Source organism: Salvelinus alpinus, chromosome 20, assembly GCF_045679555.1.
Source record: "Salvelinus alpinus chromosome 20, SLU_Salpinus.1, whole genome shotgun sequence".
NCBI classification, from domain to species: Eukaryota; Metazoa; Chordata; class Actinopteri; order Salmoniformes; family Salmonidae; genus Salvelinus; species Salvelinus alpinus.
Window position 1 is genome coordinate 24027697 of NC_092105.1, and position 22250 is coordinate 24049946.

Sequence of the window (22250 nt, forward strand, 5' to 3'; positions counted from 1 at the left end):
ATATCTCCCCATGACAGATGAACACTGGATCTGAGAGCAGCTTATGGTTGATGACACACACACACACACACACACACACACACACACACACACACACACACACACACACACACACACACACACACACACACACACACACACACACACACAGCAAATAGATTTTACGTTTTGTGTGACAAACTGATGGTTTGCATTATAGGCCTATGGCAGGATCATTGGACAGGATGTGTACTTGATGGTCCTGCTTCCTTACATGACTTCAACAACTGAGGATCATTAATCACAACGTGCATGATTTATTTGTCTCTAGGAATACTGACAACCCTGTTGAAATGAAAGATGCAATGATGTTGGAAAGGCTTCAGACCTAGAGAGCTTCATCATGTCAGCCTTTCCATATAATCTGTAGTGGCATTAGAGCTCTCTCCAGTGGACAAAAGTGGAATTGCAACGTTTAGAACCGCTGCAGCGATTCACATGCAACATTGTTCCCTTTTGTTTTTCTAAATGTTAACTCAATAATCACTTTATCGACTCCCATCACTCGACAGTGGCCGTGTTGCAGTCGACATCTAAGTGAGGTTAGCTTACTTTTTGTATAAAGATTACAGCTACATCCTGAACGCACAATTTTTCAAGAATTAAGACCAAAGTCATATGCTTTCGTCATGTAACTACACACCACAGTCCAACATGGCGGCCACGTCTGTTTTCCACAGAGCGAGAACAGGTTCGAAAATAGGAGCTCAATATGATCAAGAGGGCAATCTTATTCAGGTAACATCATTTTTAGTCTGTCATTTTTCCTAATATGGTGCGGTTTCTGTCATAATATAACAACACAACATTGCAATGTAAACATTTCTGGGTTTGCCACTTGGCTAGATACCTACTGGAGCTAAGTTAGCTAATTCGCAGTTTGCTAAATAAAGCAACTGATGTTAGCAACTGTGGCTTGCAGGTTGAAACAAGGGAGGACGAGGAGCAGAGTGTCAGGCTAGCAGAAATCCTGGAACTTCTGCTTGCTGCTGGATATTTCAGAGCCCGAATAAAAGGACTGGGACCTTTTGACAAGGTGAGAACCGACTTACATTACAAACCTCCTGAAGCTCTGCAGGCTTTTGATTCCTAGTTTACCATCTCTATTTGCTACCCTTTCTAATTCCTTTCCCTGAACCATGTATTTTTATATGTGGTTGGAGGGATGACATGGTGCATCACAACATGTAACTTTGACATTGATGTGGATCTGCTGTTCCAGGAGAATTCAACTATTGGACAGAAAATGTAAGTAGCTAACATATAGCATTATTTTGTTTACTGTTAGTGATGTTGCTGGACCAGTGTAACTGATGTTGGATGAACTTGTGTATCTCTTTGCAGAGCTCTCACAGAGAAGATTGTGTCTGTTCTGCCCAAAATGAAGTGCCCTCATCGCCTGGAGCCCCATCAGATCCAAGGGCTGGATTTCATCCATATATTTCCAGTGATACAGGTGTGTATTCCTAGACATTAGAGTTTTGTAATAGAGTATCACACTTGGTTTGTGACCTCATGTCTGATTCATTGCCTGTGTTGTATGGTATTCAGTGGCTGGTGAAGAGGGCCATAGAGACGAGGGAGGAGATGGGAGACTATGTGAGGGCCTACTCTGTCTCTCAGTTCCAGAAGACACACAGCTTTCCTGAGGTGAGTGCTGTTATTGTAGGGTGGCTCCATGGCAGGGATATTCAACTCCAGCTCTACTCATTACATTTGTGCTGCAATGTTCTGAACTTTTCATTGAATAAACCCCTGTCTTATGCACCCTGTATTGTCCCTCCATCCTAGGATGAAGACTTCCTCCAGAGGAAGGAAAAGGTTGTGAAAGCAGTCCTAGATGTATTGGTGAGTGACTCCCTGACATGAAGCTGACATGCCATGTCTGGGTCAAATTATTCCATGAGCCTTTACAATATAGATGGCATAAAGATGGTGCTGCAGTGGATAGCAGTCGTTTTACAGGCTTCTGACCAATTCTGCTTATATATACATATCTACCGCAATTACCTCATCGATTCGACTCGATACGGTTTGTCTCCAGGTCTGTATCACAACCGGCCGTGATTGGGAGTCCCATAGGACGGGGCACAATTGGTCCAGCGTCGTCCGGGTTTGGCCGGTGTAGGCCGTCATTGTAAATAAAAATTTGTTCTTAACTGACTTGCCTAGTTAAATAAAGGTTAAATAAAAATAGTCTACACCTGTTGTTTACGTAGCATGTGACAAATGAAATTTGATTTGATTTAAAGGCCGCCCTTGTAATAGTATAGAAACTTTAAAACCACACAGCATGTTGTTTTTCTCCTCTGGTATTGACAGGAAGTGTATAAACCTCATAGGAAATACAAGAGACAGGTTGAAGCAGGAGCGCTGCTGGACGAGGAGTCCAGGGTTCACTCCACTCTATTGGAGTACGGAAGGTAGGCCGCCTGTCTCTCTCCATCTCTCCATATCCAACTTTCTCCACAGTCCATGTTACATGTTCACATTTTTTTTAAAATATGTTTTTACCTTTATTTAACTAGGTGGGTCAGTTAAGAATAAATTCTTATTTACAATGACGGCCTAGGAACAGTGGGTTAATTGCCTTGTTCAGGGGCAGAACGATAGATCTTTACCTTGTCATTGAGAATCAGAACCAATGTGATCTCATCCCATTTGACAATTGTGTTCCTTTCATTTTCCTATTCTTTTCCTGTGTCTCATCCATCCTTATATTAGAATGTCAGATTACCTTCTGTAAGTATGTAAATGGTCTCATTCACTGCAAGGAGTGTTTCACATGAATGCTTGTGTGTGTGTGTTTCAATACAGAAGAGGGTACAAAACTTCAAAAAAGCATGGAGTGGGTTAGTGTGTGCATACATGTGTTATGTGTTCCTTTCATGTACCAGTATCCTTACAGCTGTTGAGGGGAGGACGGCTCATAATAATGGCTGAAACGGAGCAAATGGAATGGCATCAAACACATGGAAACCATGTGTTTGATGTTGTTGATACCTTTCCACTATAACGCTCTAGCCATTTTCACGTGCCCGTCTTCCCCAATTAAGGTGCCACCAACCTCCTGTGCCTAACAGTGATTTAAGTACTTATTACGCCTGTGTTTTAGACGGTATGGATTCAGCAAGCAGACAAAACAGGACCAGGTGAGATTTATTGAAATTACTGTCATATTTGTCAAGTTAATTGTAGCATTATATGAATTCAAAGCCTATAACTACAGAATGATGAAGACAGGGACAGGAGGTCGATCATTACAACCAATATTACAGGGTGGATCATAGGTGTTCTGTGAACTGTAGCTATAGTAGAAAGTGAAACCACGATGAAAGATGGTATCCCCCTGTTCCCTACAGGCAGAGGAACGGAAAGCCTTGTTGATGCCAGGCTCTCAGGCCACACCCCCAGGGATTACAGAGGGGTCGCAGGAGGAGGAGGACCTGCAGGCAGCGGAGGAGGTGAGGTCACATCACTAAACCTAACCGTAGCCCCATGTCCAATACTACAGAAATGCATCCCTCTTTGTGATGATGTCCCTGACTCTCTGTGATATATCCTCTCAGCTGTGCATCAAAACACTGATGACCAGCATGGCTGCCATGGCGACTGAGGAGGTAGGCATGGCTTTAGTTCTTCTCTTTGCCAGTGCCTTTACTGTGTGGTTGATTACTGTGTAAAGTTATTTGATTTAATATGTAACATCAATACAGGGGAGGCTAACGGCTAGCACAGTGGGACAGATAGTTGGGCTGCAGTCTGAGGAGATTAAACAGATAGCATCTGAGTATGCTGGGAAGGTGAGCAACTCCCACAGCAGGGTTAAATGGTTAACTGCAATCATAAAATATTTGTCATATTTTAAAGAATAAATCAATGCCACAGTGTGTAGTTAAATGTGTTTCCACATACACATTTCCATCAGTTGGAGAGGTCTGCAGAGGACCGTCCAGAGCGGTACGGGCCAGTCCAGCAGCACCGTAGGATAGTGACCTCTCTTAACAAACAGATCCAACAGAAGACCAAGCAGTTGGAGGAGGTGACGACTGGACTTTATGAATTTCATAGAACATTGTGTAAAATAGCCATGCATTTCTTAAATGGAAGGATATGATGCACTTTATCTTCCTGTCAGAAGTAATTAAAAGTATGTGTATTTGGTGTGTTTTCAGCTACAAGCCAAACACTTGGAGGTAAAATCAGCGTGTGTGGAAGCTAAGAGCAAACTGATGGAGGCCACAGAGCAGACAGAGAGACTGGAGAAAGAGCTGAGTGCCCTGGAAGAGGCTGAGGGCCAGGCTGATACTGGGTGAGTGCTGCACATACAGACCAAATCATTAGGGCATTCTTTCTTTCTGAAATTATACAGGTGTTTTGGACTTTTCTCATCCTCCCTGTGTGTGCCACAGACTGTTGGAGAAGCTGAGGGCTCTGGTAGGCATGAATGAGAACCTGAAGCACCAAGAGCAGGAGTTCCGGACACATTGTAGAGTGAGTCTGCATACTTTCAAATCAAATGTTATTTGTCACATGCACCGAATACAACAGGTGTAGACCTTACAGTGAAACGCTTAGTTACAAGCCCTTAAACTTCTTGAAGCATTGTTGGTTAAGAAAAATAAGTGTTAAGTAAAAAAAAAAAAAGTTGAAAATAAAAGTAACAAATAATGAAACAGCAGCAGTAAAATAACAATAGCGAGGCTATATACAGGGGGTACCGGTACATAGTCAAGGTGCAAGGGCACCGGTTAGTCAAGTTAATTGAGGTAATATGTACATGTAGGTAGAGTTAAAGTGACTATGCATAGATAACCAGAGAGTAGCAGCAGCGTAAAAGAGGGGTCTCAGTAGCCCTTTGATTAGCTGTTCAGGAGTCTTATGGCTTGGGGTAGAAGGTGTTAAGAAGCCTTTTGGACCTAGACTTGGCGCTCTGGTACCGTGCGGTAGCAGAGAGAACAGTCTATGATTAGGGTGGCTGGAGTCTTTGACAATTTTTAGGGCCTTCCTCTGATACCACCGGGTATAGAGGTCCTAGATGGCAGGAACCTTGGCCCCGGTGATGTACTCGGCCGTACGCACTACCCCCTGTAGTGCCTTGTGGTCAGTTGCCGAGCAGTTGCCCTACCAGGCAGTGATGCAACCAGTCAGGATGCTCTCGATGGTGTAGCTGTATAACCTTTTGAGGATCTGAGGACCCATGACAAATCTTTTCAGTCTCCTGAGTATAGGTTTTGTCGTGCCCTCTTCACAACTGTCTTAGTGTGTTTGGACCATGATAGTTTGTTTAGTGATGTGGACACCAAGGAACTTGGAACTCTAAACCTGCTCCACTACAGCCCTGGCGATGAGAATGGGGGCGTGCTCGGTCCTCCTTTTCCTGTAGTTCACAATCATCTCTTTTGTCTTGATCACGTTGAGGGAGAGGTTGTTGTCCTGGCACCAGACGGCCAGGTCTCTGATGACCACTCCATAGGCTGTGTCATTGTTGTCAGTGATCAGGCCTACTGCTGTTGTGTCATCAGCAAACTTGATGATGGTGTTGGAGTTGTGCCTGGCCATGCAGTCATGGGTGAACAGGGAGTACAGGAGGTGACTGAGCATGCACCCCTGAGGGGCCCCCGTGTTGAGGATCAGTGTGGTGGATGTGTTGTTACCTACTCTTACCACCTGGGGGTGGCCCGTCAGGAAGTCCAGGATCCAGTTGCAGACGGAGGTGTTTAGTCCCAGGGTCCTTAGCTTGGTGATGAGTGCAATAGAGATTTCATTATCTTGTGGATCCGTTGGGGTGGTATGCAAATTGGAGTGGGGCTAGGGTTTCTGGGATAATGGTGTTGATGTGAGCCATGACCAGCCTTTCAAAGCACTTCATGGCTACAGACGTGAGTGCTACAGGTCGGTAGTCATTTAGGCAGGTTACCTTAGTGTTCTTGGGCACATTGACTATGGTGGTCTGCTTGAAACATGTTGGTATTACAGACTCACTCAGGGACAGGTTGAAAATGTCAGTGAAGACACTTGCCATTTGGTCAGCGCATTACGTCCTGGTAATGCGTCTGGCCCTGCGGCCTTGACCTGTTTTAAAGGTCTTACTCACATCAGCTACGGAGAGCATGATCACACAGTCGTCCGGAACAGCTGATGCTCTCATGCATGTTTCAGTGTTACTTGCCTCGAAGCGAGCATAGAAGTAATTTAGCTCGTCTGTCATAGTCCGTCCATATATGACTTGTTAGATTTAAGTTTGAAATGGACCTACTTCACAGGTGTATTTGTGATGTAATTCCCTTATTTCCTGGTAAGAGAAAAACAACTAACATGTAGTGCAATTTTTTCCCAGGAGGAGATGGTTCGCCTGCAGCAGAACATTGAGGACCTGAAGATGGAGTCAGGAGATGATACGGAGGACGAGAAGGTAATACACTCCCAAGACCAGCTAACTCTTTTTTGTCTATGTTTAATAAATGTTACACTGTGACTGACTTTCTTTCCCCCTCTTTCTCACTCTCTCCCTAAGGAGAGGAGTCAGCTAATCGACAAGCAGTACAACACAGACAGAGATAAGCTACAGAAGATCAGACTGCTGATGGTAAAAGCACCAATGCACACTGCTGTAGCAGGATTCATTCCTGCTTAATCAATTTGAATTCACTTAGGTATTCTGTTTGGAGCATGCAAATAGTGGTCCTCTTATCAAGTCCTTTATTTGCTCATGACCTGAGGGCTACTCTCTGATAGGCTCGGAGGAACCGTGAGATCGCCATCCTGCAGAGGAAGATGGACGAGGTGCCGAGCAGGGAAGAACTGAACCAGTATCAGAAGAGGTTCATTGAGCTCTATGGCCAAGGTAGGTATCTTAGCCTCAACCACTTATTGATTTGTTAACAAATTCTTACATCAAAGAAACATTACTTTTGTGTGTGTCCCCTAGTTTCAGCAACACATAAAGAGACCAAGCAGTTCTTCACCTTGTATAACACATTAGATGACAAGAAGGTATACCTGGAGAAGGAGGTAAGAGGAGAGGGCATCAATTTCATAGAGCCATTGCAGCTGAAATCAGCTTGTTTACTCATGGTAATCATCTTCTGTGTTTTTTTTATTTAACTAGGCAAGTCAGTTAAGAACAAATTCTTATTTACAATGATGGTCTAGGAACAGTGGGTTAACTGCCTTGTTCAGGGGCAGAACGACAGATTTTTACCTTGTCAGCTTGGGGATTCGATCTAGCAACCTTTCGGTTACTGGCCCATTGCTCTAACCACTAGGCTACCTGCCACCCCGTGTTGATCTGTTTCTGTAGGTGAACTTGCTGAATTCCATCCATGACAACTTCCAACAGTGAGTATTTTCACAATTTACCTTTTATAAACCTATCCTGCTTTTTGTATTATGGGTAATGGAGTCCAGCAGGTTTACCTCCTGTCTAAGCCGTGGTCTTCTGTCTTGCTCAGGGCGATGGCGTCTTTGGGGGCCAAGGAGCAGTTCTTGAGACAGATGGAGCAGATAGTGGTGGGAATCAAACAAAGCCGCATTAAGGTGAGTACAGTAACTAACCATCTCTCTTATCTTCACCGTCCGCTACCTAATGACAGCTTGAGCTGAAGATGCCAGGTGCTTTCCTCCTGGCCCTAGTGAAAAACACTTAAATATGACAGTGCTGTGTGATGCATATTGGTGATGCCTTCTCCTGGTCTACAGATGGAGAAGAAGAAGCAGGAGAATAAGATGAGGAGAGACCAGCTGAATGATGAGTACCTGGAGCTGCTGGACAAACAGAGGCTCTACTTCAAAACTGTCAAGGACTTCAAAGAGGTGAGGCCTGAGAGAGAACCGCATTCTGGTTATGTATGGTAAAACATGACGGAACTAGTTAACTGTTTTATGAATGTGTTCTACCATAGTCTCCCAGAGCTGATTTAAAAAAAAACATTTTTATATATATTTTTTAATTATTTTTGCATTTTCCCTTCTAAACTGATAAAGTGAAACACTGACGTTGCTTTATTAATCCAATACTCTTTCTTACAGGAGTGTCGTAAGAATGAAATGCTGCTATCCAAGCTGAGAGCCAAAGGTGCTTCGTAACCCAAATCACTGCCTCCAAAATAATTTCTCAGTTATATAAAAACTAATCTCGTCAATCAACGACTGTATGTCTTTCTGTCTGAATCATGTATTCTCCTCTATTTGGGATCACTTGCATTGTATTGTCTTATTCTGCCTATTGTATTGTGCTTTGACATTCCACGTGCTTTGTAGTATGTGGATAGTGATGCCACTCCTGGCAGGGCAGAGATTCTTGAGAGGGACATCAACTGCCCTTTGCACGGTGACATGAGGAATGTTCTCTCTACATACCATTTATATTTATGTGCAGGAACTCTATACTTTTGAGCTAATATTCTAGGAGATGCAGGAACTCCAGCAGAAGAACATTTGAGGTGCTGGTACTCAGTTCGTGAGCTCCTGCCCAAGTCAAGCAAGCACTGGCTTTACCCATGTGTATTGATCTCTGTTGTCTACCCATTCCAGCAGTTTATCATCACTTTGGCACTTAATAAAATAAACCATGCACAGTCCGTAAGATTTCATGCTGTTTAATGCCTGGTCATAAAAATTTTAAAAAGCATTACGAGCAACTGCCTTGCTTTCTCATAACCCTTCATATTGATGTAGTTTTTATCCAATCTAGATCCAGGATATTAGTTGTTGTAGTATGTCAACCTATCCGCTAGTAGGCCCTTTATGTGCAAGGTAAACGAGACAGTATGGCGGAGGGGGAAAGTGATTTGGAAACAGACAGGCTAGAATTGGAACTGGAGACTTTGTACATATACTCTAACGACAATTCTTCGGTACAAAGCAAAGAATATTGCTCCGAGTTTTGTAAGGTAAGCTAAATCACGCCAATTCCTGGTTTTAGTTGGGAGAGAGGCGAGTTCTTACGCCAAGCTTGCTAGCTACTAAGTAAGTTAGCCAGTTGCTTGCAGTACGAAGCAAGGCAGTTCAGCTACTGTAGATAGCAAATACATTACTTTACTAGCCAACGTTACGTGGCATCGCAAATTTAGTCAACCCATACTGGTCTAGCTAGCTATAACGTTACCCCACAGAGCTTTTATTTCTCTTTGAGTTGGCTACCACTATGTGACGTTACACGCTAACTATGGGTGCGTTCGTAAATTCACTCTAGTTATCTACTCCGAATTCAAAGCACTCTCGAAGAATGAGGAATTTACGAACGCGCAACATCCGTTGAATATGACCGGTGTCAGTACTGTAAACGTCAGCAATTAAATTGTTGCTAGCAGCACAGTCACCACCGCTCTAAATAACAGCTTAACCAGTTCTGCTGGGGTGATTAAAATGGCCAGAATGAGGTGTTCTCTCATTTGTGTCTGGAAGTAGCATGTTAGCAAGCTCATTTAGCTTGGGTGCTTGACTGTTGTTGTTGTTGTGAGGCCAGAACGCTCTGATCAACCCTACTCCTTGGCCACAGCATCCAGTGTACGCTCCGGAGAGCGTAACCAAATCTTGACCTGTCGTTTGCAATGGGAGCAAATAAATCCTAGTGGGCAGAACAAGCAAGGAGATGGGCAGAGCCAAGAACGAGCTAGCGGGATCCAATTGGCGCGTTCTAGCATTTATTTGCATATTTCCGTTAGGGAACGATTCGCCCTTGCACTCCTAAATAACACCATTTACAATGTTAGATATATATTGCAAATAGTAAAGTCTACAACACGCAGTCCACTGTTTGTTACAGATTACATTTCTGAACTGTATGGATATCAAATGTTTCATCGATGAGAAAATGTACAGAATGTCGCCCAAAATCCATCTTCTCCCACTGATTGCTACTGGGTTTCGTCTCGGCAGGATATTTGGTAGTGTGTGGAAACACCAACCAAATGCTTCACATTTATACACCCGGTAAAATATCTGTCTCATTGTTCAATCTGTGGCGAAACGTTCTGAATTTATGAACGGACAATCTGACAACGCTCTGAATTTACGAACACAACCTAGGATTGCTAGCTAGCATGCAAAACTGTCTACCTATCACTGTGGAGAAGACTAACGTTACTGATTGTGTCCACAAGTTTAGCTAAAATGACAAACTGGCATGTAGCTAGCTGTGCTGTAATACGTTTTTCTTCGCTAATATGTTAATACCGTGTTTACATTTAGCCAGTTGGCTAATGATAAGCTAGCTAAAGCTGTCACATAGCTATGTCTGTTGGCAAAAAGCTAGGGTAACCACATTTAAAATAGGATGAACAACAGGATGAATGTGGGACATTGTAGCCTACATCAATAAAATAAAAAAACGGCAGCGCCCTCTATTTTTAATACCCCCAAACACCAAGTAAGGCATACCTAGTTTCAAAATGGGCCATCACTGTTAATCATGAATGACAATTCTTCACGTGAAACGTCCAAATTGCATCTGCATGTCAATCATTTGATCTCAAATTAGTTTCATGGGAATATGCATTTAGATCTTCATAAAAAAAAAAAAAGATGGTGGTGATTAAGCAATAAGGCCCGAGGGGGTGTGGTATATGGCCAATATACCACATGTTCTTAAGCGTACTGCAACACGGAGTGCCTGGATACAACCCTTAGCCGTGGTATATTGGCCATATACCACCAACAAACCCCAGAGGTGCCTTATTTCATTATAAACTGGTTATCAATGTAATTAGAGCAGTACAAATACATGTTTTGTCATTGATTCAGCAGCTTTGATCTGACTTTAAATGAGCACCATTGTGAGAAGCGCTCCACTACAGCCTTGCTCCCGCGGCACCGAACGAGCTAATAGCAACACACGTAGCCTACTTTTTTGCCTCACGCACAATTTGGTGATGCAGAAACGAGAGCCCACGTGTGTGGCTGTTTTATAAAAATCTGGGAATATTTGGCCAAGAAATCATTTCTGGTTGGTCTCAGGGAATGTAAAACAGATAAGAAGGGAGTCTTTTAAAACGGGACTGATTGAAGTAGCAGCAAATATGTTGAATGAGCAACTAGTGAGCATGGAGAGCCTCAAGTTTTATGAAATGACCTTAAATGTTAAGGTACCTTACTTCGTCAGAAGCACGCATTTTGTAAGTAGTTAGGCCACCCCCCCGGGCACATCTTCATGCTTGTGACACTTTTGAATGTGAGAAATAAAAGTATTATCTGAGGTTTTTTAATCCCCTGCCTCCCGAAGTCCTCCTTGCTAGTTAGCGGGATCGACACTGGTAGACAGTGTCCTTTTCTTCTGCGGAACAGAAATGCTGGAAAACAGTGCCTAACAGGCAGTGGCGAAGGACAGTCTACCGGTTGCTCCCGCTAGAACATCAGGTTGGAGCGATAGCATGTGTTAGCTTGCTAGTTAGCGACACCGTGTTCTAGGTGGCCCTCATCGTATTTAACAGAACTATGGGGAAATAGTGCCTGATAGGCGGGGACGAAGGACACTGTCTACCGGTAGCACCCGCCTCCCACTAGAATAGCAGGCTGGGGCGATACCGTGTGCTAGCTAACTAGGTAGCTAGTTAGCGACACCATGTGTTAGTTAGCTAGCGCACATAGCTAGTTAGCACACGGTGTAGTGTTGATAAAACGTTTACTGGAGACAGGAGATCAAGTGGAGACATAGGACGAGGTGGATAATTTTATAATAAGGCCGTTTTATTCAAGTGTAAAGATATCAGGTAAAAACGTGCACGGCCCCTTTCTGTCAGATTCTTATGAAATCGTCGGAGAAGCGACCGCTCTAAACAGTACATTCAAATTATATAGGCAACTAGCAAAGTAGGTGGTCTTGTCGTCTGGCCTTCCTCTTGGTCAATCTTGGTCGTGAGTGGTCCTGTTCGGACCAGGTGTCGACGTTCCATTGGCTCTTGACATAGTTCTTTGTCTTGAGTCACACCCTTGGAAAGAATGTGTATGTCTAAATGATGTTTCAGGGGCCTGTCCTGAGTGGGGTGTGTGTGTGTCTGAGGTTAGTATCTAATGAGATCGGCATGTGCCTAAGGACAAAGAGAGGGTGGGTTCATTTTGTACAAAGGATAGCCTATGTTGGAATGTTGTTATACTAGTCTCCAGTATCTATTTCAATTTCTTACAAATCCCCCTCTTCACGTCTTCTAGACGTGAATAAACTAGATAAAATTTGTCAGAAGACAAATTTTTGATTCCCCCTCTACACGTCTCACAAGAGACGTGACATAAAAATATCTTAGTCCTCAAATAGATAGACAGGTCCAGCTTCCCCATCATCAAGCAATGGGAACATTTGGGCCCTTTCCTGATTAGGGTCTATGGCGGCAGTGATAACACGACTAGCAAGCGTGCGCGCACATGGAATGCAACAGCATCCACAAAGTACAAGAATGCCTGCAAACACGGAAATAGATACTAGGATGGAGGAAACCAGCGTCTTATATTTCCCAAAAGCATCCATCCATGAGTCCCACATAGACGTGTCCACTCCAGAATGCTGTTTCATCTTACCATTAAGGGTACGGAGTCCCTCCAATACCTCAGTCAGACTCCCATCCGTAGCTGTATTGTTGGGAATGAAAGTACAGCACTGCTCACCAAACATAGTACAGACCCCCCCCCGTTCTGCCAATAACATATCCACCGCGATTCTATTTTGAAATGCCATCAGGGATGTGGCTGCCAATTGTCCATGGACCGCCTCGAAGCCTTGTTGAGTCCAATTGCCCAGTTTCTGGACATTAAAATGAATGTAGTTAATTCTGTCCACATTTTTATTAACTGTACACCACCAACAGACAGAAGATTCAAACCCAGCTGTCACTTAGTCCACCAGTTTATATTCATCTGGCACCCCCTAGGGACACCAATAGCATCAATGTAAGTTGAGTCGTAAATGAGCAAGGACCAAAAAGGAGACCACTCCAATAACTACACCTGGAGTGGCCAACCACACATTAGTAAACCAAAAAACGAGAATATGTTAAACCCTCAGGTCCATCCCTCTATACAACCTGTACCAGGTGGGCTCGTCGCCACCCGGGAACTTCAAACCTTCACAACAGGGAGGACAAACATCACTTTTTATTCATTCGACAACATCAACTACAGCAAACCAAGGGTCCTCCTCTGTCAAGCCCACTTTCCTGCGGAAGCTTGTTTTCGTATCAGCCTCTCCAACTGGAGCATCAAGCAGCGGCATCATACCATAGGCCCTTTCCACATCTGTAACAGACTTCAAACAAGGTATGATACAGGCAACACAAAAATGAAAAACAACAACTAGTGTCAGAAATCCAGTAATCATCATTGTAGTGTACTTACCAAACCAACCACCCAGCCAGAGAACAGTCCACTCTCCTCCACACCTGCAAGACCCTTCATCTCCACTGAACCTTGCCAACCCACTCAGAGCTTTTGAAATGCTCCCATCCGGACTAGTATTGTTTAGGGACAAACGTGCAACACTGTTCTCCAATCATTTTACATACACCTCCCTGGTTGGCCAGAATCATGTCCAGTTCTAGTCTATTTTGTCTACTGGTTTGAGAGGTAGCCTCCAATCGTTCAGCCATCCCCGTAAGTACTGTGTGGGTGTAGTTTAACAAATCATTGTTGATTATAGTAGATATAATTGATCCAAGCATTCTGCTTAACATCAACAATAGCTGGGCCAAACTGGGCAATAGATGCCACCGGCCATCATTCCTGTTTGATGTCTGGTATTCGTGGGGGACCCCTATTGGGACCCCAACAGGTTGGTGTGCATGTTATCTGTACCCTCGGACCAAGGAGCGTCACGGTTCTGCCGTCTCCTGGGTTGGTACCGAGTCTCTGTGTCATGTGCAGCTCCCAGAAGTTGATTAGCTGTAACCTCAATAATAGGCAATGGTGTTATCAGACTGGCCAAAACACATGTGCAACGACAATTTCCTTTCAAAATGGGGGTCAACTGCCTGGCAGGTCCACACATCCACCATACATCAGCAACACCTCTAGTTAATAGTGACATTAGTGATGCAGGCAGCAGTAGGGAACCTCCCATAGTCTCTACCTCTACCTGTACCAGTGTTACAGCTGTAATATCCTCCATATGCCTTAACTCCCCACGGTACCTTCTGGGGAGGTACTTCTGGGAACACAAAACTCAAGAGTTTTACACAAGGTTGAATTTGGCTTAAACTTTCCAATATACACATCCAACCTTCCACATTACTTAGGGCAAATGGGTGAGCAGCCAGAATAGGTCTGGCATGTCCACATACGACACAGTCCTTTCTATTAAGTATTCTGTAGGCCAACCACATATTCTCCCTTTCCTCATAACCAGTTTCAGTCCCCAATTGTTCACTATCTTAGATGTCTTTTATATTTATTACCTGTACCAGATTGGAGAGCTTAGGTGATGGTGTGGGACTTGGTCTTGAAGTGGTGGAGGAGGCCGGCTGAACCCTGGTCCGTTAGAACTGGTGGTGGTTCTGGCAACACTGTGATGGTAACATCCCCATCGTATCCTAATCAGACAGCTCAGGACTGCAAGCAGTCCTGTAAAACCCCACCCTCTCCCAAAGAACACATCATCAGCCAGAGGTCAAACAACACTTTCACTTCTATGAACGTACACAGTGAGGAAAGGTCGGGGTCAGGGAATTCTTCATTAAGGAGTTGACCCCCGAGCTTTATTAGCAACAGTTCTTCTCCTTAACTCTGTGATCATTCGGCAGTGTCAGTGTGTCTCACCCTCCAAGTGCGATATGCCCCCAGGTCGAGTGAATCACCTTCTCCTTTAATTCACCTGCAACGCATAGAATCCTGGACATACAGGTTTGGTTAACCACCAGTTTCTCATTTGTTTTATCTGATTATATATTTAACTTCTATGCCTATCTGTTAGCTAGAAATTTTGAATTTTAAATTAGTTTATTTTCCAATAGGCCCCATCCTATTCTAGACCACAATGTACCCCTCCCCCGTTTGATACCTGGCTCTGGCCAGGTATCAACCTTACCTACTCTAAATAATGACTTAGTACATTATAATATAGAAACGTCCCATTCATTCGCCGCATATCCAATTCTCCCTTGGGCGTACATTCATATCTATTTTTTTCCAATTCTCTGTCAAGTGACTTATCTACTTTAAAATGTATCTGTGCTGCTTATATATGTTAAACCCTTTCTCTCCTTTCTTATTTCACAGCCTACCTTGCTCATTTCCTGGTCCACCCTCCCCACTCTGCTCTCAAACCTTCAAGGTCTCAACAGTGCGGGGTAGACCCATCTGTCTGCCTTTTTCTAATAATAGTCAATAACAACTATGTGTTCCTTTACAATATTAACTAAGTGTCTCACTGTTTTGACTTTATCTGCATGGATTTAAAAATAACAACAGGTCTTATAGTGTCAATCTCTAAAGTCCTAACATAACCTTAATTAACCTATCTCTATCTTCTAATGGCCAATACAAATGCTTACCTTATGGTCAAGAGTTATAAACTCTATTATAATCAATTTACCTCAAAACTAGTATCCCCAATGACACAACTTCATTATTCTCACTACATTTTCCCCGTGAGTGATCAAGTCACCGGAAAAATGCAACGAAAACAGAAAATAGGCCAAAAGGTTACACCTACATTCGTGTTCCATATCTAGACATACCAAAAGAACCCTTTATCTTCTCAAAGTCCCTTGCCTAAATAAAACTCAGAAAGTAAAACTCCTATTCCAATATGAGTGTATTCTTTTAAGATATCTTATCTCTGGGAACACGGAAACCCTTAACCTTAATGTTTACTCCAAAAAACAAAATCATGTCACCAGCATTCAACCAGGCCCCCCATCGACTGGGAGACCATTGGGTACTGCAATACTGCCATCTTCTGTCCATTCTCTGCACAGCTCTCCACCCACTCTTATTCAACCTTCTCAATTTGAGCCATATTAGTTTCTTATTTTAACTATTGTTTTCTAAATTTTTAATTTAATGTAATTTTTTTAAAATCTATTATTACCTAGTTAGACTAGAGTGTCCGTGACATACATCCATGGGGATCCGGTTATAGTTATTCTATTAACCATGTGAAAGTGCCCAGGGACACCCCAAATATCAGTAGGAATATCACAAATAAGGGGCCAGATATCCCTAGCCTTGCCCAGGGAGGGAGAAATATCCCTCTAACTGGGCGAGGTTCCTTTATCAGGGGAGGCGGAGTTTGATTCCGCATCACCTGAGTCAGGAATGTCTTCATTTGGAATCGAATTTAAGCTGTTTAAATCAGCTCTGACTTCTGTCAGTGTTCTAGAAGGGATTGGGGCTGGAGTGCAATGTGTGAGGTGGTGCCAAGGTGCGCCTGATTTACCTTTGACCTGGACTGAGTGTGAAGTAACTTCCCTCACTTCGTACAGTCCAGTCCACCTGGGTTCTAGCCACTTTCTCTTGCGGACTTTTAACCCCACCCAGTCACCAATTTTTTACCTTCAGTGATGGCGGATCTTCTGTCAGCTTCCCCATTTGGACCTTGTGAATCTGTGTGGAGAGAGCTGCAGAAAGTTCCGTCAATTATCAGACATTACAATTTGTTATACATCAAGGGCGGGCATATGACCTCCCTCCCTTGGTGAACCCAGCATGACTCCTCCAGCCATTGTCTCATGAGGAGAGAGATGGGTGCCTGCACCTGGAGAGGCTATCATGGCCAGCAACGCCAGGGGCAGGACTTTAACCCAAATCAACTTCAAACCTGCACATACATTTGATTGGCGCGTTCCACGAGACTTATGAGATTGTGGCCTGTTCACTAACCCCATCATTAAACAACATCCATTAATCAGTTGACATTTACACATCCGACCCTATTGGTACATGGAGCGTTTGTCATTAAACAATACACATGAGTTCGGTTTGCAGCCACTTCCTTTCAGCGCTGAACGTGAATTCTTTGCTCATCAGATATGCTGCAACCCCATGGTGGGTGTGGATTTCCAATGGATGGCACATTATCATGTGGGCTGTTTTTCCAATAGCTTTTGCCACTGCAGCCACATACCTGGAGCATGTGGTTTGCCCTTCTTCAATGTGGTCCAGTTTGGAGGAGTGATACCTCAACACTCTACTCTCCCCCTCTAGGTTCTGGAAAAGGATGGATGATATAAATCCTTCCTTTTCAGAAACATCCAGATGGAACTTGTTTTTTTTAGTCAGGTGCTGTTAGGGCTACTGCCACTTAGAGATCTGTTTTCAAGAGTGCAAAAGCCTTTGATGCTTCAGTAGTCCAGGACAATGATGAGTGTAGGTTAGTGGTGAGCAGCTTCAGGGCCATGGGGCATATTCGTCAGCCATGCCCTGAAAAGGGGGAGGTGATTGCTGATTCGGGTCTGGATTGGGGTGTTTGTATGCGGGTTGAAGGGCCGCACGTGGTTGATACATCATTGGCCTGACTCCCCCTTGGTCTAGGGGCGTATCCTCGTCCCCTTTTGGCCAGAAACTGGCTTTGGGCCGGGGTTATTGGGTGCGGACACTGTCGCACCATGTGCCCAGCTTGTTTACAATTATGACAGCTTCCATAAGATCCAGAGTACCTCTGGGGCTGTCCCCATGTGGGTGAATAGTTTGATTGTGGTAGTGGGTAGTAGGGTTGTAGTGGTGGTTCCGACGAAGGGTATGGCTGAAGCGGGTAGGCATACGGCAGTTGGAATGGCTGCTCCTGGGGTGGGTGTATAGTTGGTCCCTGCTGGGTGAAGCTGGGTAGTTGTTGTTGCTGTATCATTCGGGAAACAGTTTTTTCAATAATTTGTGAGATTTCTTGTTGGTCTTCAGCCACCATCTGTTTCTTGGGTTTCTCTCCTTTCTGGGCCTCTTTCAATTGTAGTTTCAAAAGTTGTACCTGTAGGGACTGGATTTGTGGTTCAGCCCCTCCCTTATCCTTATTGTATTGGGTGATGTGGTGATGCACATGGGAGTTGAACTGAGCCTGGGGAATTGCCATTAACCCCACAGTGCCCCTGAGATGGATTGGGGCCGATGGGGCTGCTGTGGTGGTAGGTGGGGCATCATTATTGTTGGGCCTGCCCTCTTTGGTGTCAGTTGGTGCTCCAGTGCCCACCCCCATCGTATCAGGTTTCCTGTAAGGGAGTGCTCTTCTAATTTCTTCAATTGCCCAAATTCCTATTTTCAGCTCAGCCTCTGCTCTTTCCCTTTGCTTTGTTCCTTCCTTTTTAAATAAGTGACTCTTATTCTTTTCAGCTTCACTTTCTATCTTTTCCTTCACTGCTTCCCCTAATTCTTTCTCCATAGTGAGGAGCTGCCCTTTTGATGGGGAGACTCCACTAAGGAAACCGGCTTGCGTCCATTTCAGCCTCACTTCTTCCCAAATTCTTTTAACGGGTTTGTAATGTAATCTCCCGCCTGCTCTGTCTTTCATTCTCTGATCTAAATATTCGTTGAATTTGTGTTTGGGGACGATAGTCGTGGTCATTTTGTCGTTAAGCTATGTCTGGGTCTATTATTATCTTTGTATACTTTAGCCCGTCACTGATCGAAACCAGCGATGTATTTTTCTCTAACCCCCTTTAGTCTCGTGTCCGACCCGCGTGGACAAAGAATTTTATTGCCGTGTATTCGATGAATTATTTTCGTTTTCCAACAATATTTCAGCTATATCTTTTTGAAACAATATATGAATATATTCACGCGCTCCTGTTACAATTGGAATGACAGTTTTAGGTACTTATAATAAAAAATATTATTGCTTTTCGCTAATTTAATTAATTAAATACTTTGGCAAAATATTTCAGAAGTTTCCTTTGGGGACAATATACTAGTAATTCAGGCGCTCCTGATATAATTGGAATGGCAATTATAAGATATATAATTCGAAAGATATTATTTCTATTAACTTTTCCGATTAATTTGAACTTTTTCCGATTAATTAAATACTTTGCCAAAACATTTCAGAAATTTCCTTTGGGGACAATATACTAGTAATTCACGCGCTTCTATAATAATTTTCAAATTGATTCTAACCCTTAGGGATTTATCAACAGTAGGAGAGGGAAAAATCCGGTCAACTTATCAGCAGAAAATAGTTGCTTCACAGCAATATATACACATCGACACGGCGGTCACTTTAGCACAGCCTCAACTTAGCATATGGCTAGTTAGTAGCAATTGGTCTCGTGGAACGTTCAATCCCCCACATTGCGACAACACAACTTACACATACAATTACAGCACAACTTATCACATTAGATTCCTCACGTAACACCTAGCTAAGTATAGCTACTGCACGACTATTTGAATCGTATTATATTAATTATGGATTCTTCACGGTACCCCTATCTGATCGACTGTCAAATATGGCCCGACTATGTGAATCGTTATATATTTTTATTTTTATTTTTTATGGGTCTTCACGGTAACACTTAGCTGATTTGCCAAATCTAACTACTGCCCGGCTATATGGATCCCATCTTTTAATTGTGGATTCTTCACGGTAACCCCTATCTGATCGACTGTCAAATATGGCCCGACTATGTGAATCGTTATAAAGCTTATCCTTCACTGTACACCTACTCGATCAGCATACCGCGTAGTGCCAGACTATGTGAATAAGTCTTTGACCTATTAATACTTAGATATCTGTACACAATGCCTTAAATTCTAAACAATTCCACATAAATTTAGCAACAATTCACACTCACCACAGTACTCCTGATCATTGAATTTAGATATTGGCTATAATACAATATGCAGATTTTGATTAAACCGGCTCTGCTTACCTTAATATTTTCGAGCTCTTTGATCAGTTTCCTGGGTGGGTTGAATCGCCGACGTCTCCCTCGAGCGGGTCACCTCTCCTTCTTGAATCTTTCTCCCACTCGCCTCCTGTCTGATCAACTTTCTATGGACCGAAATCAAAGGTGTCTAATTACCATCCTCTGCTTACCAAGTTTCTGTTGATAAAACGTTTACTGGAGACAGGAGATCAAGTGGAGACATAGGACGAGGTGGATAATTTTATAATAAGGCCGTTTTATTCAAGTGTAAAGATATCAGGTAAAAACGTGCACGGCCCCTTTCTGTCAGATTCTTATGAAATCGTCGGAGAAGCGACCGCTCTAAACAGTACATTCAAATTATATAGGCAACTAGCAAAGTAGGTGGTCTTGTCGTCTGGCCTTCCTCTTGGTCAATCTTGGTCGTGAGTGGTCCTGTTCGGACCAGGTGTCGACGTTCCATTGGCTCTTGACATAGTTCTTTGTCTTGAGTCACACCCTTGGAAAGAATGTGTATGTCTAAATGATGTTTCAGGGGCCTGTCCTGAGTGGGGTGTGTGTGTGTCTGAGGTTAGTATCTAATGAGATCGGCATGTGCCTAAGGACAAAGAGAGGGTGGGTTCATTTTGTACAAAGGATAGCCTATGTTGGAATGTTGTTATACTAGTCTCCAGTATCTATTTCAATTTCTTACAGTAGCCACAGGTAGCCCCCGCCTGCTGTGTACCGGACTAGCTGGATAAACTAGCAGTGTCCTTCGCTCCAGCCTGCCGATCACCTGCTGTCGTTTACAGAACTGCTGGAAAACAGTGCCCGACAGGCGGGATGAAGGACACTGTCTACTAGTGTATGGCTAGCTAGCTAGCTACTGTTGTCGGCCCCGCTCCTTTTTCTCTGCGGCTGATATCCAACATTGTGCATGAACACCACGTACTGCACTGGGGCGCTCCCGCCTGTCTTAGCTTAATAAACATGTACCAATATAAGTTTAGAGGGGTTCCTGCAGATGCAGGATCGCTCTGAACTTGCACCCTTCTCCCAAGTTTTGCTGGAATTTAGCCCCAAAGTATTTGAGAAATGTGGTTGATTGATGATATGCCGGTCTCAACCCCTCCAAAAAAAAGAAAATAATGCATTAAGGTGAGAAGTTGTGGGTGGGGGGAATTGCTCATAAATATTCGTTTAGGGGTGGGTAATTGTACCTGATCCCAACACTTTCTCAGTAAAGCATACTTACCATAAGTCCACTGGCACACTCATAATAAAATAGTGGCCATCTTTTACAAATGTGGTTCTGGACAGTTACCTCACAGTGGTAAGGAGCTGAGTTCCTGAAATCTATTGCCACGTGCTGCGTAACAAGCTGACCACAACGCCTGCAAAATAAATGTACACATGCATGTTATTCAATAATTTCATCCAAAGTGCTCGCGTGTGTCAACAAGCATTTGCGTAACCAGGCGCTAAAATAGAACTTGGTTCTATTTTAGATGCTTGTTGCGCTGCAAGTCCCGCCTCTCCCATCTCATTTGTTTTTAGGAGGATATACCCACGTGGGTGATTGACAGATGAATGCGGTCCACACTCCAGTCCAGTCGGTTGATGCGCCTTGAAGTTGCTTGCCAAATGCCATATAAAATCTAAAGAAGAAGACTGAACTAGGAGAGATTACTAGAAACTAACTAGAACTGTGTTCGAATACTCATACTAACCCGCACTGATTATATAGTATGCTTATTGGTCATAGTATGGATGTAGTGAGTATGCCAAAAGTTCCTGTGTACTAAATTCGCCAAATTATGAAGTATACACACATTCTTCAGGAAATGGGCGTGGCTTCACATCGTTTTCAGTTTTGAAGAAAATGGCGGAAAATATACAGCCAAAGTTTAACGACAACTGACTAATGACAAATGTTAAGAAAATGTAATGACTTTTCAAACAAGTTACATTACACGCTATGTTGGCTGACAATTTGTTAGCTACGAATAGCATTACAGCAGTATGTAAGCAATTTTTATTTTTAAACCAGACAAGTCAGTTAATAACCTCTCTAGGGGGTGTGGGACTGTAGCGACCCACCTGGCCAACATCCAGTGAAATTGCAGAGCGCCAAATTCAAAAACAGAAATACTCATGATAAAAATTCATAAAACATACAAGTGTTATACATCAGTTTAAAGATTAACTTCTTGTTAATCCAACCACGGTGTCAGATTTCAAAAAGGCTTTATGGCAAAAGCATACCATGCGATTATCTGAGAGCAGCGCCCAGCAGACAAACCATTACAAACAGTTACCAGCCAAGTAGAGGAGTTACACAAGTCAGAAATAGCGATAAAATTAATCACTTACCTTTGATGATCTTCATATGGTTGCACTCACAAGACTCCCATTTACTCAATAAATGTTTGTTTTGTTCGATAAAGTCCC

The 22250-nt window shown here is 43.3% G+C and overlaps 2 protein-coding genes across 7 annotated transcripts in view; both read left to right on the forward strand.

Annotated features, from left to right (window-relative positions):
- Positions 1 to 457: 457 nt before the first annotated feature.
- LOC139546547 (coiled-coil domain-containing protein 93-like) lies at positions 458 to 8621 on the forward strand. Of its 3 annotated transcripts, none has more exons than XM_071355050.1 (22): positions 458 to 777; positions 962 to 1075; positions 1203 to 1287; positions 1384 to 1495; positions 1591 to 1689; positions 1831 to 1887; positions 2362 to 2462; positions 3155 to 3191; positions 3402 to 3503; positions 3609 to 3659; positions 3756 to 3842; positions 3968 to 4081; positions 4215 to 4351; positions 4452 to 4533; positions 6380 to 6454; positions 6557 to 6628; positions 6778 to 6886; positions 6971 to 7053; positions 7343 to 7380; positions 7494 to 7578; positions 7741 to 7854; positions 8071 to 8621. In XM_071355050.1, exons 3-22 carry the CDS (start codon positions 1205 to 1207, stop codon positions 8125 to 8127), a joined length of 1695 nt encoding a protein of 564 aa, XP_071211151.1. In that variant the 5' UTR covers positions 458 to 777; positions 962 to 1075; positions 1203 to 1204; the 3' UTR covers positions 8128 to 8621. The 3 variants fall into 3 exon arrangements, with proteins under 3 accessions (XP_071211151.1, XP_071211146.1, XP_071211150.1); XM_071355045.1 differs by having other exon boundaries at positions 1262 to 1287; XM_071355049.1 differs by lacking the exon at positions 3756 to 3842 and having other exon boundaries at positions 1262 to 1287.
- Positions 8622 to 8691: 70 nt separating this feature from the next.
- Positions 8692 to 22250, forward strand: part of LOC139546546 (zinc finger protein 654-like) — a 28124-nt gene continuing 14565 nt past the window's right edge. For 3 of the 4 annotated variants that reach the window (XM_071355041.1, XM_071355042.1, XM_071355043.1), the window contains exon 1: positions 8692 to 8933. In XM_071355041.1, the coding sequence (XP_071211142.1) occupies positions 8811 to 8933 (123 nt within the window). In that variant the 5' untranslated portion in view covers positions 8692 to 8810. The remainder of the gene's footprint in view (positions 8934 to 22250) is intronic. The other variant, XM_071355044.1, reaches the window with a different exon arrangement.

Coding starts and splice junctions, on each gene's coding strand:
- LOC139546547 (XM_071355045.1), top strand. CDS start 658: ATGCTTTCGTCATGTAACTACACACCACAGTCCAACATGGCGGCCACG. Junction 3,660..3,755: donor CTGCCATGGCGACTGAGGAG/GTAGGCATGGCT, acceptor ACATCAATACAG/GGGAGGCTAACGGCTAGCAC. Junction 7,855..8,070: donor CTGTCAAGGACTTCAAAGAG/GTGAGGCCTGAG, acceptor TCTTTCTTACAG/GAGTGTCGTAAGAATGAAAT.